The 14,790-nt window shown below is 51.5% G+C and overlaps 1 protein-coding gene across 7 annotated transcripts in view; it reads right to left on the reverse strand.

The window, feature by feature from the left end:
* Positions 1 to 1,224: 1,224 nt before the first annotated feature.
* PAX8 (paired box 8) overlaps positions 1,225 to 14,790 on the reverse strand; it is a 61,341-nt gene continuing 47,775 nt past the window's right edge. For all 7 annotated transcript variants that reach the window (XM_047766147.1, XM_047766146.1, XM_047766144.1 and 4 more), the window contains 3 exons: positions 11,218 to 11,319; positions 3,468 to 3,554; positions 1,225 to 2,362 (listed from right to left, as the gene is read on the reverse strand). In XM_047766147.1, coding sequence (XP_047622103.1) covers positions 3,468 to 3,554; positions 11,218 to 11,319 — 189 coding nt within the window. In that variant the 3' untranslated portion in view covers positions 1,225 to 2,362. The remainder of the gene's footprint in view (positions 2,363 to 3,467; positions 3,555 to 11,217; positions 11,320 to 14,790) is intronic.

Genomic DNA, 14,790 nt, shown 5'->3' on the forward strand with positions numbered 1-14,790 from the left:
AGCCTGGAGGTTTGGGATCATGTTCATGGCTGGAAGGAAGTCCTGTAATTGAAAAGTGAGCCTTACCTCTGATCTCCTAGGAAGCCCTGGGGACTGGACTTCTTTGTGGGACAGTCCCCCCCCCCTCCCCCGTGGTTTCACAATTCCTATGTCATCCTCACTGAGCACTTTTGGCCTCTCTTTTGGGAGGACCAGGGCGGCGAGAGCTCTCAGCCTCTGCTGTCCCAGCCTGGGAATGCCTGGGTGGGTGAGGACTCTCCTCCGCCATTGAACTCGACCTCGGCTGTCATCTGCCTGGCTGTCAGCACTGACCTGGGCATCCCGCCTCTTGGTCCAGCCAGGTCCCTCACGGAGAGGGTCCACACAGATGCCAGTCATGCACCCTCTTGGGGGCAGAGCCTTTGGAAGTCACCATTGTAAGTTCCACCCTGTTCTCCAAAATTTTGTAGAAGGGCTTGTCCTAAGTTTCTACAGTGGCTCCCTTGCCCCTTCCAGCCCCAGCTTCTCAATTGCTGAAGTCTTGGCAAATATTTGGGAACCATACACACGCACACCAAAGAAATGGCTTTCAATGGCAGTCCTGGGACCTCCCCTGGGTCTAGAACCCCTGGCCGAGGGCCCTGTGGCACTGGGCCAAAGTCCTGGGCTTAAGCCAAGAGGACTGGATTGACTACCACTTCCTGCCTTGGGCAAGTTCTTTCATTTTTTCCCCTGAGCCTCTGTTTCTCCATATGTAAAATGGGGCGAATGCCAACTTAATTTATGTGAGGCCCCCAAGCAGCAGAGGCCAGGAAATGTCCTCCCTTCCCTCCTCTCCCACCATGGGGATCCTAGGTGCTGTTTAGGTGGGCTCCAAGGGAGAGCTGTTCCTGATCTGTCACCATCCTTCCTAGCTGATTCTCTGGCTTCCTGTCAATAAAAATAGCAACTGCTTGTGGGGAGTCTGCGATTGGCCAGGCCCCAGGCCATGTGCTTATTTTATCCTGGCATTTACTCATTATAGGAGCAATCAAAGCTTGGGAATATGTGGTTTGCCTTGAACTTCTCTATGGGTCAGAGGCCCTGTGCTAAGTCACAAATCTCAAGGGCCAGGGCATGTGCCAATGGGCATTCAGGGTCCTTTCCACTCCCAGCTCCAAAGTGAGCTCATTGGCCCCTGGACCCGAAGGTTCTCTGGAGCAAGCCCAGTTTCGGGGTACCTCCTTCCCCAGCCAATCCCAAAGCTGGAGACCAAGAGTAATGGTTTATTGAGTCATGTGGCAATGGTGGGTGATCTTTAAAAAAAGAAAGAAGCGTCAAGGAAGAGAAGACCAATAAGGCAGGGAGACAATTCACTGAGAGGAAGAGGGAAGCTTGACTCAAGCAGAGCCTCATTTACAGTATTTACAGTCAGGCCTGGGGGTTGGGGGCGGGGAGGAGCTGTGGGGCCAGAGAGGGAACCTCCACGGCAGGTTTGGGGGCGTCATCCTAAGGTGTCTTGGGTAGCTGCGGGCTTCGCCTTCGGCAGCAGGTTTGACAGGGCCGCTGGGAGCAGAGGCAGGTCTCCAGGTGCTGTTCCTGGCCCGCCCTGGCCTGGGCCGCACCCCACCCCCAGGAGCCCGGGCGCCTTGGAATGTCTGTCTCTAGGGGCAATAGGCTGGTCTGTAATGGGGGAGGGGCTCCTGGGATGGCGCTGCATTCACAGCCGCGGCTACGAGGGCGGTGACCACCAGGTGGAGCTCCTGCTTGGCCAGACCCAGTCCTCAACCCGTGGCCCAGAGGGAGGGGCAGGAAGAGCCTAGCAAGCTGCATAGAGAAGGTGACTCTGAGTGGTTGGTGGGGAGGGCCTTCGCGCCCCTGTGGTTGGTAGGCTGGACAGAAGCCCTCCCAGCCCACAACTGCTAGAGCGGGTCGACGGTGGAGCCACAAAGGCGCCTGTGTGGCCCCCAAGCCCGCTGTTGTCGTGGGTCCCTGTGCCATCCCCCCCAAGCTCCTTGCTGTCCCCTCTTCTCTCCACATCGCTCCTCCAATTCTGTCTCTTTGGAACGGGGGTGGGGGGGGGGGCGGTTCTCTCTTCCTGGGACTCCCGGGCCCTCATTAAGGAGTCTTGGAGGACAGTGCGGCCTTCTCCAGAGTCGTCCTGTCTCTCACGGTTCATTAAATCCACCACACAGGGAGTGAGCCGCGATGCTGGATTTGTGGTTATTTTTCATGTAATAAATAAAGATTCCTTTGTGTGACTCTCTGGGGCCTGTCCCAGACTGAGTCCTCCTGTGGCTCGGTGGCTCCCACTGTCCCCATGGCAACTACAGATGGTCAAAGGCCGTGGCGGTGGTGGGCGGTGCACTCGCCCTTGATGCGGAACTGTAATAATATGGGGAACCTGGATACGTTAAAGAAAAATAAGAACATCACTGCTGATCAGGAGGGGAAATGGCACCACAGCCCTCCCCTGCATCTGCTAACCTTTAAGACAGCACAAGTTAATCATTGAGCCTCCTGGCCTATCTGACCATCAAAGATTAACTCCTCTCTGGCCCTATTTCCTCCTCCTCTGGCCTCACCTTTGAGTTTCTGGCCAGAAGGAGAACAGTGGCTCCTTGCCCTTCCCCCACAACTCCTTTGACCTTCAACCATCTGGTATCAGGGAGAGGACCAGAGGGAGCAGTTACATCTGGAACCCCAAAGTGCCAAGTACACTGGGCATAATTGGGGCCTTCTCCAGTCTTGCCAGAAAGGTGTGAGGTCACAGAAGCTTCTTCTTAGGAACTGGGGGGAAGAGGGGGAATTGGATTCTGATTGGCAAGGGGGATGAGCATTTGAGGGCCCCCCCACCTGGAGGCTCTGCACACCTGCAGGATGGGAAGCCTGGGAAGGCTTCTTGGAGGAGGAATATCTCAACGGTCTCATCTTTTCTGGCTAAACTGAACAGAAGGGTGGCTTGAGCCCATCTGGTAAACACCAGCCAGGTCAATCAGACTCCTAGTCATTTCTGGAACATCTCGGGGTATTGGGAGGAGAGGGCAGGGTCTGAGGAACAGGAATGGACACTTAGATGGCAATGACAGGATGGCATTGTTTGCAATCAGCATGCTCCCCGGCAGGGGGCAGCCACACGCAGGCAGGGCACACCTGCGCCAGAGTCTGCAGCTGTAGGACCCTGGGTCCCGGAAGGCAGGGAACCCCCTCCAAGACTTCTCAGGAGTCCACCCTTGCCCTCCCAAGGCCCAAGCCCTGAATCTCACACAAAGCAAAGAGTTCATGAACATGTCCTTGGGAAGGAGAAGGGAGAGCGATGCACGGAACTCTCTCTCCCTTCTGCCTCTTCCCCTAGACAAGCTGGTACCCTGCCTTCTCTCTACCTGCCTGCATTATGGACAACACCTGTCTCCCCAGGCCCTCCACCTAGAGGGGCCTCCCAGCTCTCAGGCAACTTTTGGCCCAGCCGTGCCCCCCTGACCTGCCCTGCTCAGCAGAGGGCGACTTACTCAGCAAGCTGGAGTTGGGGAAGCGCCAGGCCTCGCTGTAGGAGGAGTAGGGGGTGTGGCCGTAGGTGTTGCCAGAGTACTCGCTTCCTGTGGGAGGCACACAGGTAAGAGACCCCCCCCCATGAGGTACACAGCATCAATGGAAGGCTGGGGACGATGGGGACAAGGGCCTGCAGGACTGGCATCCCAGGGGACAGGTGGAGCCAGGGCTTGGAGAGTGAGAGCTGGGAAGGGCCCTCCATCAGCCCTTCCAGAGCCCCTCCGTCTGCATCATCTAGGCAATGCCCTTTCTATCAGGTTCTGGAGGTACAGCCCTGACAAGCTCAGCCTCAGAGAAACCCCAGGAGGCAGGCGTTGTTATTACACCCATTTTCCAGATGAAGAAAGAGAGGCTTGGGGATCTGCAGGAGCTCACACAGCTGGAGGATTTGGTGGAGTTTGGAAGCTGTGCTGTGACTCCAGGGCCCAGGTTCTAACCAATTCTACCTGCCTGGGCCTTCTGTAAAAAGGCCTTTCCAGGAGTTCCCATTGTGGCTCAGTGGTTTATGAATCCGACTGGGAACCATGAGGTTGCAGGTTTGATCCCTGGCCTTGCTCAGTGGGTTAAGGATCTGGCGTTGCTGTGAGCTGTGGTGTCAGTCACAGACACGGCTTGGATCCCGCGTTGCTGTGGCTCTGGTGTAGGCCGGCGGCTACAGCTCCGATTGGACCCCTAGCCTGGGAACCTCCATATGCCATGGGAGTGGCACCAGAAAAGGCAAAAAGACCAAATAAAATAAAATAAAATAAAATAAAATAAAATAAAATAAATAAATAAAGCCTTTCCAGGAGGGGCCAGTGTGAGTGAGGGGGGGGTTAGCGATCATGGAAGGACTCAATAAGTATAAACTTGGTGGCCTACAGGAGTTTGCGTTGTGGCTCAGAGTATTAAGAACCTGACTAGTAACCATAAGGATGCAGGCTTGATCCCTGGCCCAGCCCAGTAAGTTAAGGACTGGGCATTACCGTGAGCTGCAGTGTAGGTCACAGATAAGGCTGGGAGCCGGCACTGCTATGACTGTGGTGTCGGTTGGCAGCTGCAGCTCTGATTTGACCCTGAGCCTGGGAACTTCCATATGCTGTGAGTGCAGTCCTAAAAGAAAAAAAAAGAAAAAAAGGTATTCCTTTAAATAACAATGACCAAGCTGAGCAGACCACCCCAAGTACTGGTGGGACTCAGGACAGAGTTTAAAGCAGGCAAACCCCTTTCCCACACACTCCTCCCCCTTATTCTCCTAGTCTTCCTATGAAGCGCTCATTAATAGGGCCAATTTACAGAAGAGGAAATCGGAGCACAGCACGATTAAGGAGTTCGCCTCAAATCACACCTGGGAAATGGCAGAGCAGAGGTTGACCGGAAGGCTCTTAACTCTAAATTTCAGATAATCCATTTATGCCCTTAGGAAACAATTCCATCCCCAAAGCTAGGTTCCTGCCAGCCCTGAGCTCCGATGAATGGTCCACACTGCCTTCCAGATTCCATCTGCTCCTTTGAGCCAAGTGCCTTCTGGGGCTCCTGGTCTCTCCCAGACTCTGGAGGCAGCCTGCCTGGAGTCAACTCTTCATGGCCCACTTCCTAGCTGTGTGGCCTTGGACAAGTCACTGAATCCCTCTGAGCCTTGGTTTCCTCATCTATAAAATGGGGCAAATTACTATTCCTAACTCATAGGGTTTTGGCAAGGATTCAGTTAGATAACGCACTTCAAATGCTTATGGGCACCAGGCTTGGAATATAAAAAGCAGTCAAGAAACGCTGGTTCTTATGATTGTTCCATTAGATGGATGCTCAAATAAAGCTCAACAGAGCCTCACACCGGCCATCATCCAACCAGTTTAAAGACTGAACTGGCGCCAGTGGGGGCCGCTTCCCTGGCAGAGAAAGAGACAGCTGCACAGGAGGAATGGCAGGCAACAGGCAGTAACACAGGAAGTTCCTTAGGGGCAGGGACTAAGTCTAAGGCAAGTCAGACACACAAAAAATACATGTAAAAGAAGGGAGGGATGGAGTGCCCACCGTGGCTCAGAGATGATGAACCTGACTAGTATCCATGGGGATGCGGGTATCGTCCCTGGCCTCGCTCATCAGGTTAAGGATCTGGCATGGCCACGAGCTGTGGTGTAGGTTGCAGATGTGGCTCGGATCTGGCATTGCTGTGGCTGTGGTGTAGGCCGGCAGCTGCAGCTCCAATTTGACCCCTAGTCTGGGAACTTCCATATGCCGTAGGTGTGGCCCTAAAAAGCGGAAAAAAAAAGAGGGCAGGGAGGAAAAAAAGCAAAGGGAAAGAAAGGAAGCGAATAAATGACCTCACCACTGCTCAAGGAAAGACATTTGCCACAGGCCACATGCTCCATGAGAGGTTGTGCCAGTCCCCCGGCCCCCCCATGCCTACTCCAGGGCTCTTTCCTGTACCCAGTGGGACACCCCACACCTCCCTGGGTTAAGTGTACCCTAGAAGGAAGCCGATTCTACACTGGCTACACAGCAAGCGACCTCGTGCCTTTATTCCCCCCTCTGCTCCCAGCCCAATGCCAACCACAGCCCACAGCTGGCTCCAAAGGACAGGAAGAGAGGCGGGAATACAAGGTGCTTGCCCTCTGCCTGTGTCACTTATTCACTCACTCACTCACATGCTCTTTGATGGAACACACAATGACAGAGGACCTATCTGCTAGGTTCATACAGAAGGTGGGGTAGGGGATGGGGCTCAGGAGGTGGTACACTCCAGGGAGCAGCATCTACCTACCATCGGCTCTGCAAACCCACCTGCAGCCACAGCAGAAGAGACATCCCTGCACCTGTGAAAGGCCAGCCCATCCTCTTTGCTCTGCGTTCTGTCCCACCCATCTTCCTCAGGACTTGCCTCCTCCAATTTAGCCCTTCTCTTCACTCTTCATCAATTCTCTCTTTCCAACTCATTGCTACCTTAGCCAGCAAACATGCCCTGCTCTCTTCTCTTTTAAAAGTCCTCTTTTCCCACATTCCTCTCCAGCTACCAGCCCTTCTCTGCTCTCCCTTCTTCACCCCCCTCCAAAGGAGCCAATGCTGATCCCCTTAAACTCCCACAACCTCTACCCCGATCATTGCAATGGTTTTGTTCATGTCCATCACCGCCCCCAGTCTCTCAGCAGATTTTGATTCAGTTGGTCACTCCCACCACACCTTTGGGTTTCACGATGCCCACGCTCATGGCTGCCTCCTAACCCAGGGACTTTTCCTCTTCTCTGGCCTTGCTGGCTCCTTTGCTGCTACCCCTCTGAATGTTGAAGAACCCCCAGGCTTGGTTTGTGAGCCTTCTGTGATTTTCCATCCACACCTTCTTTCTCGTGATCTTGTGTCATCCCTTGATATTAAATAACAGCTCTGTGTACACCCTAGTCAGGATTCTTTGCCAACTTCAGACATTCATCATGTGCCTACTGATGTATTCACCTGGGTAGTTAGGAGGTGTTTCAATCCTAACATGACCCAGTGGAACACCTGACTTCCACATGCCTGATGCTCTTCCTCTTCTTCCTCCAATCCCCCCCATACCTCCTTGCTGCCACCATCCACGTCTCTTTCCCCCCCTCCTCTGCTACTTCCCTGGCCCACACCACTGCCATGTCTAGTGTGAACAACTGCAACTGTCCCTTCTCTAACCGGTCTCTGTGTTTTCCTCTTTTGACTTTCTATAATCTGTTTTCCCAGTGGCATGAGTAGTCTTAAAATTCAACCCATCCACTCCCCACATCTCCTCATCTTGCAGTGCTTGTTCCTCTCACTCACCGTTCTTGGATATACTCACCCTCTTTCTCTGTGTGATCATGCTAAACTCGTTCCTGTCCTGGGGCCTTTGCACTTGCTGTTCTTTTGGACTGGGGATGGTCCGCCCCAGTTTATCACTTGGCTGACCATTCTGAACACCTTCTCAGAGAGGCCTTTCCTAATCACCCAATCGAAAGTATTTATCTTCTCTCCCTGTGGCTTTTTATTACATCATTCCATTTGACTGTCTTCCTAGTGCTTATCACTATCTGAAGTTACCTTCTTTATCTATTTGTTGTTTGTACTATATTTTTTTCCCCCAGTATTAGGCTGCAAGCTCCATGAATAGAGGAACCTGTCTTATTCACGACTACATCCCCAGCATCTCATACCATAGTTCCTCAACCACTATTTTTTACATGAAAAGTAGTGAATGGTTGAAAGGATGGATGATGGAAGCGTGGATGATGGATAGATGGAAGGATGGAAGGATGGATGGATGGATGGATAGAGGGATAGAAGGATGGATGAGGGAAGAAGAATGGATGAAAGACAGACTGACGGATGTGTAGATGGATGGAGAGATGGAAGAAAGGATGGATGAAGGAAGGATGAAGGATGGAAGAATGGATGTGAAGATGCATGGATGCATGGAAAAATATCAAGAGGAATGAATGAAGCTGGAGAGATCATCTATCTAGGGTTGTCAGTTCAGCTCCGGGACTGGTAAGGGGGTTATTAACTGTGTTAATGTGGAAGAAACAACAACACAACAATTAGCATGCAAAACAGAAGATGAATGGACAAGAGAAATCTGTATTCTGGTCCTACAGCTTGTATCACTGCTTCTGGTGTGGTGGGAGGCAGTGTAGCATAGTGGAAAGAACCCTAGATTTGAAATAAAAAGAACTGTGGTGGAACAACCCAGCCACTTAGTATGATTATAACCTGGAGCACACCACTTTGTTTTTTTTTTTTTTTGTCTTTTGTCTTTGTTGTTGTTGTTGTTGTTGCTATTTCTTGGGCCGCTCCCTCGGCATATGGAGGTTCCCAGGCTAGGGGTCGAATCGGAGCTGTAGCCACCGGCCTACGCCAGAGCCACAGCAACGCGGGATCCGAGCCACGTCTGCAACCTACACCACAGCTCACGGCAACGCCGGATCGTTAACCCACTGAGCAAGGGCAGGGACCGAACCCGCAACCTCATGGTTCCTAGTCGGATTCGTTAACCACTGCGCCACGACGGGAACTCCCCACCACTTTGTTTTTCTAAGCTTGTTTCCTTATCTCCATAAAACTAAGATCATTCCAGCTTCCCAGTCTTAAGGTGAAGATTAATGAGAAATAAACATATCTATGAATGGCCAGGTGCACAGAAAGTATGTGATAAATGATTTCTTCCTTCCTTCCACAATTGATTGAAGAATGCCATTGGTATGCCTTGCTATGAGCATTTTGTATACACCTAGCACACAGTAGATGCTCAGTGAAGGTTTATTGATTTTAATGGACGGAATCCCCATTCAGTCAAGTAGGAAATTGTGACCACTGGTAAGAGATGGACAAATATTTTTTTCCTACAAAAAAATTCCTTAAGAATTCACTGGCATCATGGAGTTCTTAGGAACCAGGGGATCATTTAAATAATATTCCATTTTCTTTTCTTTTCTCTTCTCTTTTTTTCCTTTTCTTTTCTCTTTTCTTCTCTTTTTTTCTTTTCTTTTCTCTTCTCTTTTCTTCTCTCTTTTTTTCTTTTCCTTTCTTTTCTCTTCTCTTCTCTTTTCTTTTCTTTTCTCTTTTCTTTTCTTCCCTCCCTCCCTCCCTCCCTCCTTCCTTTTTGTCTTTTCAGGGCTGCACCCACGGCATATGGAGCTTCCCAGACTAGGGGTCCACTCGGAGCTATAGCCGCCAGCCACAGCCACAGCCACAGCAACATGGGATGGGAGCCACGTCTGTGACCTATACCACAGCTCAAGGCAATGCCAGATCCTTAACCCACTGAGCAAGGCCAGGGATCAAACTAGCAACCTCATGGTTCCTAGTCGGATTCATTAACCACTGAGCCACAACAGGAACTCCAAATATTCCATTTTCTGAAAACTGATTTGCGTGTAACTTCTTGGGAGCCCATGCACCATGCCAGGAAAGCCCTCTCTTGCAATTCCCTTGTAGTCCATATGCTGTACTTGTATTATTTATTTATTTTTTCCATGAAACCCACTCAGGATGAGGTCTTTATGGAAACAACCTAAGGGCCTTTGATGAGAGGCCTTCGCCTTCCAGCTCCCTCACAGGTCAGATTCTGGGCCCCAGGAACCCCTTGCCCTGGGTCTGCCCTCAGGGGAATGAGTCATAATTAAGAGAAAAGCCTGTGCTTTCAGCTTCCTCCTCCCCTAAGCAGCCGGCGGGGAGAGGTGGAGAGGTTGGAAGGGGGATGGGGGGGAGCCGACTGGAGCCTGGGATTTTGATTGAGAGGCCCCATTATCCACACTCTTAAAAAAATAACCGAATCTTTTCCTTTTTTATCTTGACCAATCTCATTTCACGCTCCAGAAGAGGAAGGGAGGGAGGGAGGGAATCCGGGGCCAGGAGGGAGAGAGGAGTCAGTATTCTGTATTTTCAACGCTGCATTAAGCACATCGCCACGGTAACCAGGCAGCAACAAGTGCCAGCTCAGCGGGTTCCCAGGAGCTCAGAGGCCCCTTCCCTCCCTCACTCCTCCCTCCCCTCTCTCTGCCTGGGAGAGCCCAGCCCACCTGCCTGGCACAGGGCACCCAGAGTGGGTGGCTGGCAGAGAATCACCCCTGTCAGCAGGGGCAGGGAGGAGGGCAGAGAAGCAGGCCTGGGTGAATATCCTGAGCCAGAGACACTGGCCCAGGGCTGGCAAGGGGGTCACAGACACCTTGATTCATCAGAACCCCTTCCAGATGCTCCAAGTCCTCAGGCCTCTCCGACCAGTGGAAAGGGCTCCATTCTACCCTATCCATCCTTGAATCCTTCCTCTACAGTTCCTAAAAGAGTGAGATGCACCTAAAGAAACCCACTGTCCTCAAGTGTCCAAGATCCTGGTAACTTGGTTCCCTGAAAATTCCAGGACAGTCCAAGTGAAGATGGGGGGAAAGGCACCGCTCACCTCACACTCTAGAGGAGTACCTTTGGGGTACCCAGGCCATGGGTCCTGTCTGTGCAGGCTCGAGTGAGCATGGGGTGAACATGGCTGTGGCTCCGCCATCTTCATCACCATCCTCACCAACACCATTCATGTTCGGATTTGACAGCATGGGCAAACTCATTAGAGCTGAATAACTGGGAGACCACAGTTACTCGAAGGCTGGGCTTAGGTTTAGTTCAGAGTGTTGTTTTGTTTTTGTTTTTATTCTTTTTAGACCCACGCCTGCAGCATATGGAAGTTCCCAGGCTAAGGGTCGAATCAGAACAGCAGCTGCCAGCCTAGGCCACAGCCAAAGCAACGCCAGATCCAAGGTACATTTGAGACCAACACTGCAGCAACGCCGGATCCTTAACCCACTGAGTGAGGGCCAGGGATGGAACCCACATCCTCATGGATATGAGTCAGGTTCATTACTGCTGAGCCACAATGGGAACTCCCATAGCTCAGAGTGTTTTGATGGCCCCCAGAGGGCTCTCCATCAAGCCTCACTCACTCATCACCACAAGAAATGGCAGAGTTCCCACCTGGACACCAGTCTGTCTCAGTCCCTCCCGGTTTCATCATGGTGGGGAATATGGGAGCATCTGGGAAGAAGGGGACTGAGCTGGGAAGAGCTGAGGAGCCAGAACTGCACTCAGGTCTTTTCTCCAGGCATTTCCAAGAAGATGCATCCTCCTATGCCCTTCGGGAAGTCTAGGGGTGGGGCACATGATACCTCTTGTCCCCTCTTGCTCCACCTGGGACCACCACTTCCTCTTTACAATGCCTCCCCTCTGCCCAGCCCCTCCCCTTACCTGCCACCATGCCTGCGATGGCAGAAGAGGCATAGCTGCCCTGTCCACTGGTAGGGATGTGGGGTGGGTATCCAGGCAGCGTGGGCCCCACCATCTCTCGCCCTGGAAAATACAGCAAAGGGTCATTAGGGGATGATTGTGGGCTCCTGTACTTGTCTTGCTCCCCTGAGGCTCTGCGAGTCCTTGCTCTGCTGTTCCCACTCTCTTCCAAGCCATTCTTTCTTCCCTTCTCCTCTGAGCCCAAGCTCCCTTCTCCTCTGCTGGCCTTCACCAGGCCACTGGCTCCACCACGTAGGGGGCACTGGCTTCTGCAGTCTTGTATTGTGCCCTGTCCTCCAATGATGCTCTTTATATGAATCATATTCCACCCATTACAGTGTGATGGCTTTGGAGGGAGGCTGGGGGCTATGTCCTCTGGGTCTTTGGGGTCCCCTATCACATCCACATAGCAGCCAACACAGAGGCCTAAGTAAACACACGGAAAGGCCGCTGGACTCAGAGCTCACTCCCTTTCAGGGCCAGCTTAGAGGAGACCCAAGAATAAGGCCCCCTGTAGGGATGGCGAAGGGGAGGCTTGTTGGCCCATCCTTCTCCTTTTGCAGACCTGTGGCAGACATTGCTAATCACTTGCCGCACTCCTTCCCACTGAGCCAGAGGAGGGGTTCCTGCTCCTCAACCTGGCCTTTCAGGTGAGTAGGACCTATTGCAGTCATGAAACGTACTGCTTACTCCTGACCTAGAAAGGAGATACGGGCAGACAGACAGTGTTTACACATTACTGTGCGCCATTGACATCTGTCCATCTTATTCCTGAAAAGAACCATTTTCAGCAAAACAGACAACCATCTCTCTTTTCGTTTACCAATAATTCGTGGGTGATCCCCTTGCCTTGGTGACACAGAGTCTGCTCTGTGAAGTCCTGATTTCCCTGGCTCTGCCTCTCCTCCACATCAAGTAGTCAAAGCTTCCCATTCTGAGAGTTCCCTTTGTGACTCAGTGGGTTATGTGCCCAACTAGCATCCATGAGGATGTAGGTTCAATCTCTGGCCTCACTCAGTGGGTAAAGGATCCAGCATTGCCTTGAGCTGTGGTGTAGGCCAGCAGCTGCAACTCTGATTTGACCGCTAGCCTGGGAACTTCTATATACTGTAGATGCAGCCCTGAAAAAAAAAAGAAAAGAAAAGAAAAGGCCCCCATTCTGGACACCCTGCCTAACTGACTAACTGGCCTGGTGAGTTTCTCTCCATTGACACCACGTGCCAACAACCACAGTCCTTCACCCACATCCCTTCTTCCACTACCCCACGTCCTGCAGACCCATCACATTCTCCCTCACCCAAGGATTCCTGGCAAGGCGACAATATATCTTGGCCTGCCGAGGTTGTGACCACTGTCCCAGCACATTTATTAATAATGCCAGTTTCACTCTCAACATGCCCCAGTTTTTTTTTTTCCCCCTGTCTTTTTGCCTTTTCTAGGGCCACTCCTGCAGCATATGGAGGTTCCCAGGCTAGGGGTCTAATCAGTGCTGCAGCTGCCAGCCTACGCCACAGCCACAGCAACGAAGGATCCAAGCCACATCTGCAACCTACACCACAGCTCATGGCAACGCCAGATCCTTAACCCACTGAGCAAGGCCAGGGATTGAACCTGCAACCTCATGGTTCCTAGGCAGATTTGTTAACCACTGAGCCACAACGGGAACTCCAACATGCCCCAGTTTTTTTTTTTTGTCTTTTGTTGTTTTTTTGTTGTTGTTGCTATTTCTTGGGCCGCTCCTGCGGCATATGGAGCTTCCCAGGCTAGGGGTTGAATCGGAGCTGTAGCCACCGGCCTACGCCAGAGCCACAGCAACTCGGGATCCGAGCCACGTCTGCAACCTACACCACAGCTCACGGCAACGCCGGATCGTTAACCCACTGAGCAAGGGCAGGGACTGAAGCCGCAACCTCATGGTTCCTAGTCGGATTCGTTAACCACTGTGCCACGACGGGAACTCCAATGCCCCAGTTTGAATGATGATATTGTTTGGTCATCCTGGTTCCTGGTGATGTTTATGAGCACTACTGACACTTGGGACCCCGGAATTCTCTGTGGGGGGCTGTCCTGTGCATTTTAGGATGCTGAGCAGGGTCCCTGGTATCTACCCATGAAATGCCCTGAGCAGTTTCAACCCGGTTTAATAAACACAAATGCCTCAGATATTGTCAGATCTCCCTAGAGGGGCAAAATCACCTCTGAATGAGAGCCACTGTGTTACCCGAACGTCTTTACCTCTTCCACACAGGAAGTTGCTTTTTCTCCTAGGACTTCTGCATCAACCCACTTACCAAGCACATACGCTCCAGTGCAATATTTGTCCAACTTTCCTCCCATCAGTCCCCCTGAGGTCCTTGGCAGCCTCTCCAGGGGGTGCCTCATAATAATGAAAGGGAAATGATATCCCACGAAAGCTTGCATACTGTCAACATATCAGTAACTGACTCCTTATCTCTATTCCTAGAGATGCCCTGAAGACCATTATTCATTCAACAAATACTGATGGAGCAACTCTCATGTCCTAGGTACTTTTCCAAGCACTTGGAGATACAGCAGTAGGTAAGAGCGCTTAATTAGCAAGGCCAGACACTAAATCAAGATGGGGATAGACTGGGATGGGCTTCTGGAACCAAGCCTGGGGTGTCAACCAACAAGACCAGGCCTACTGGACCTCTGCCCTTCCTCCAGAAGGAAGGGGCTACGAACCTGAGGATCTGTCTTTATTCTGCCTCTACCACCCATTTTCCAGATGCCCTGAGACCAGCATCTTACATGCCTCCAGCCTCAGTTTCCCATGCAACATAGGGAAAAAAGAATAAGAGCGGCCACATGCACCTTATTACTATGACCATGATGTTATCAGCATTATTCAGAGCCAGGGTTTCATGCCACAGGTGCATGCTGATTAGTGCCATGGACACATTCTATCAATTGTCACATGCCAAGGGAGCTTTGCAGCTCAGTGGGCAGAGTACCAGGGCACAAGCTCCCCTGAAGCCCCAATTTAATTTAGTCACAGGTGGCCCCGTGCGTCCCATCCCACATGAACTTGCTCCCACACTGCTCTTGGAAGAAGAATTCATCAGCCTTAATATTCTAGTAGTCAGCCTCCCAGTACTTTGGGATTTTAATTTTCATCTCCTCTTAGTCCCCCTGATTTTCTCCCAGTGGGACAGAGGTTTCTGAGTCAGAGGCTGGAAGAGGCTCCTGCAGCCTTTCTCCCAGGGAAACCTGACCTTTTGAAAAGCCTGCTGCGACTGTCCTCATGATGGCCTTCCCCTGGACCCCATACCACCAACCTTCCTATCAGTTCCCAAGAGACTGCTTCAATTCCCTAAACATGCAATCTCTTCACCCAAAGCCAAGAACCTTGCGACCTTCTTAGAAATCACAGAAGCCATGAGCTGGACGCACTTCAACCCAGACTAACCTAATTAATTTTTAATTCAGCCTAAGTTTATCTTTGGTTTGTAATTCCATCTCCTCTGCTCTTAAATATACTTCCAATACAGTCTTATTTTTAAGAAGCGGATG

The sequence above is a fragment of the Phacochoerus africanus genome, unplaced genomic scaffold (genome assembly GCF_016906955.1).
Source record: "Phacochoerus africanus isolate WHEZ1 unplaced genomic scaffold, ROS_Pafr_v1 Scaffold_5, whole genome shotgun sequence".
Classification (NCBI taxonomy): domain Eukaryota; kingdom Metazoa; phylum Chordata; class Mammalia; order Artiodactyla; family Suidae; genus Phacochoerus; species Phacochoerus africanus.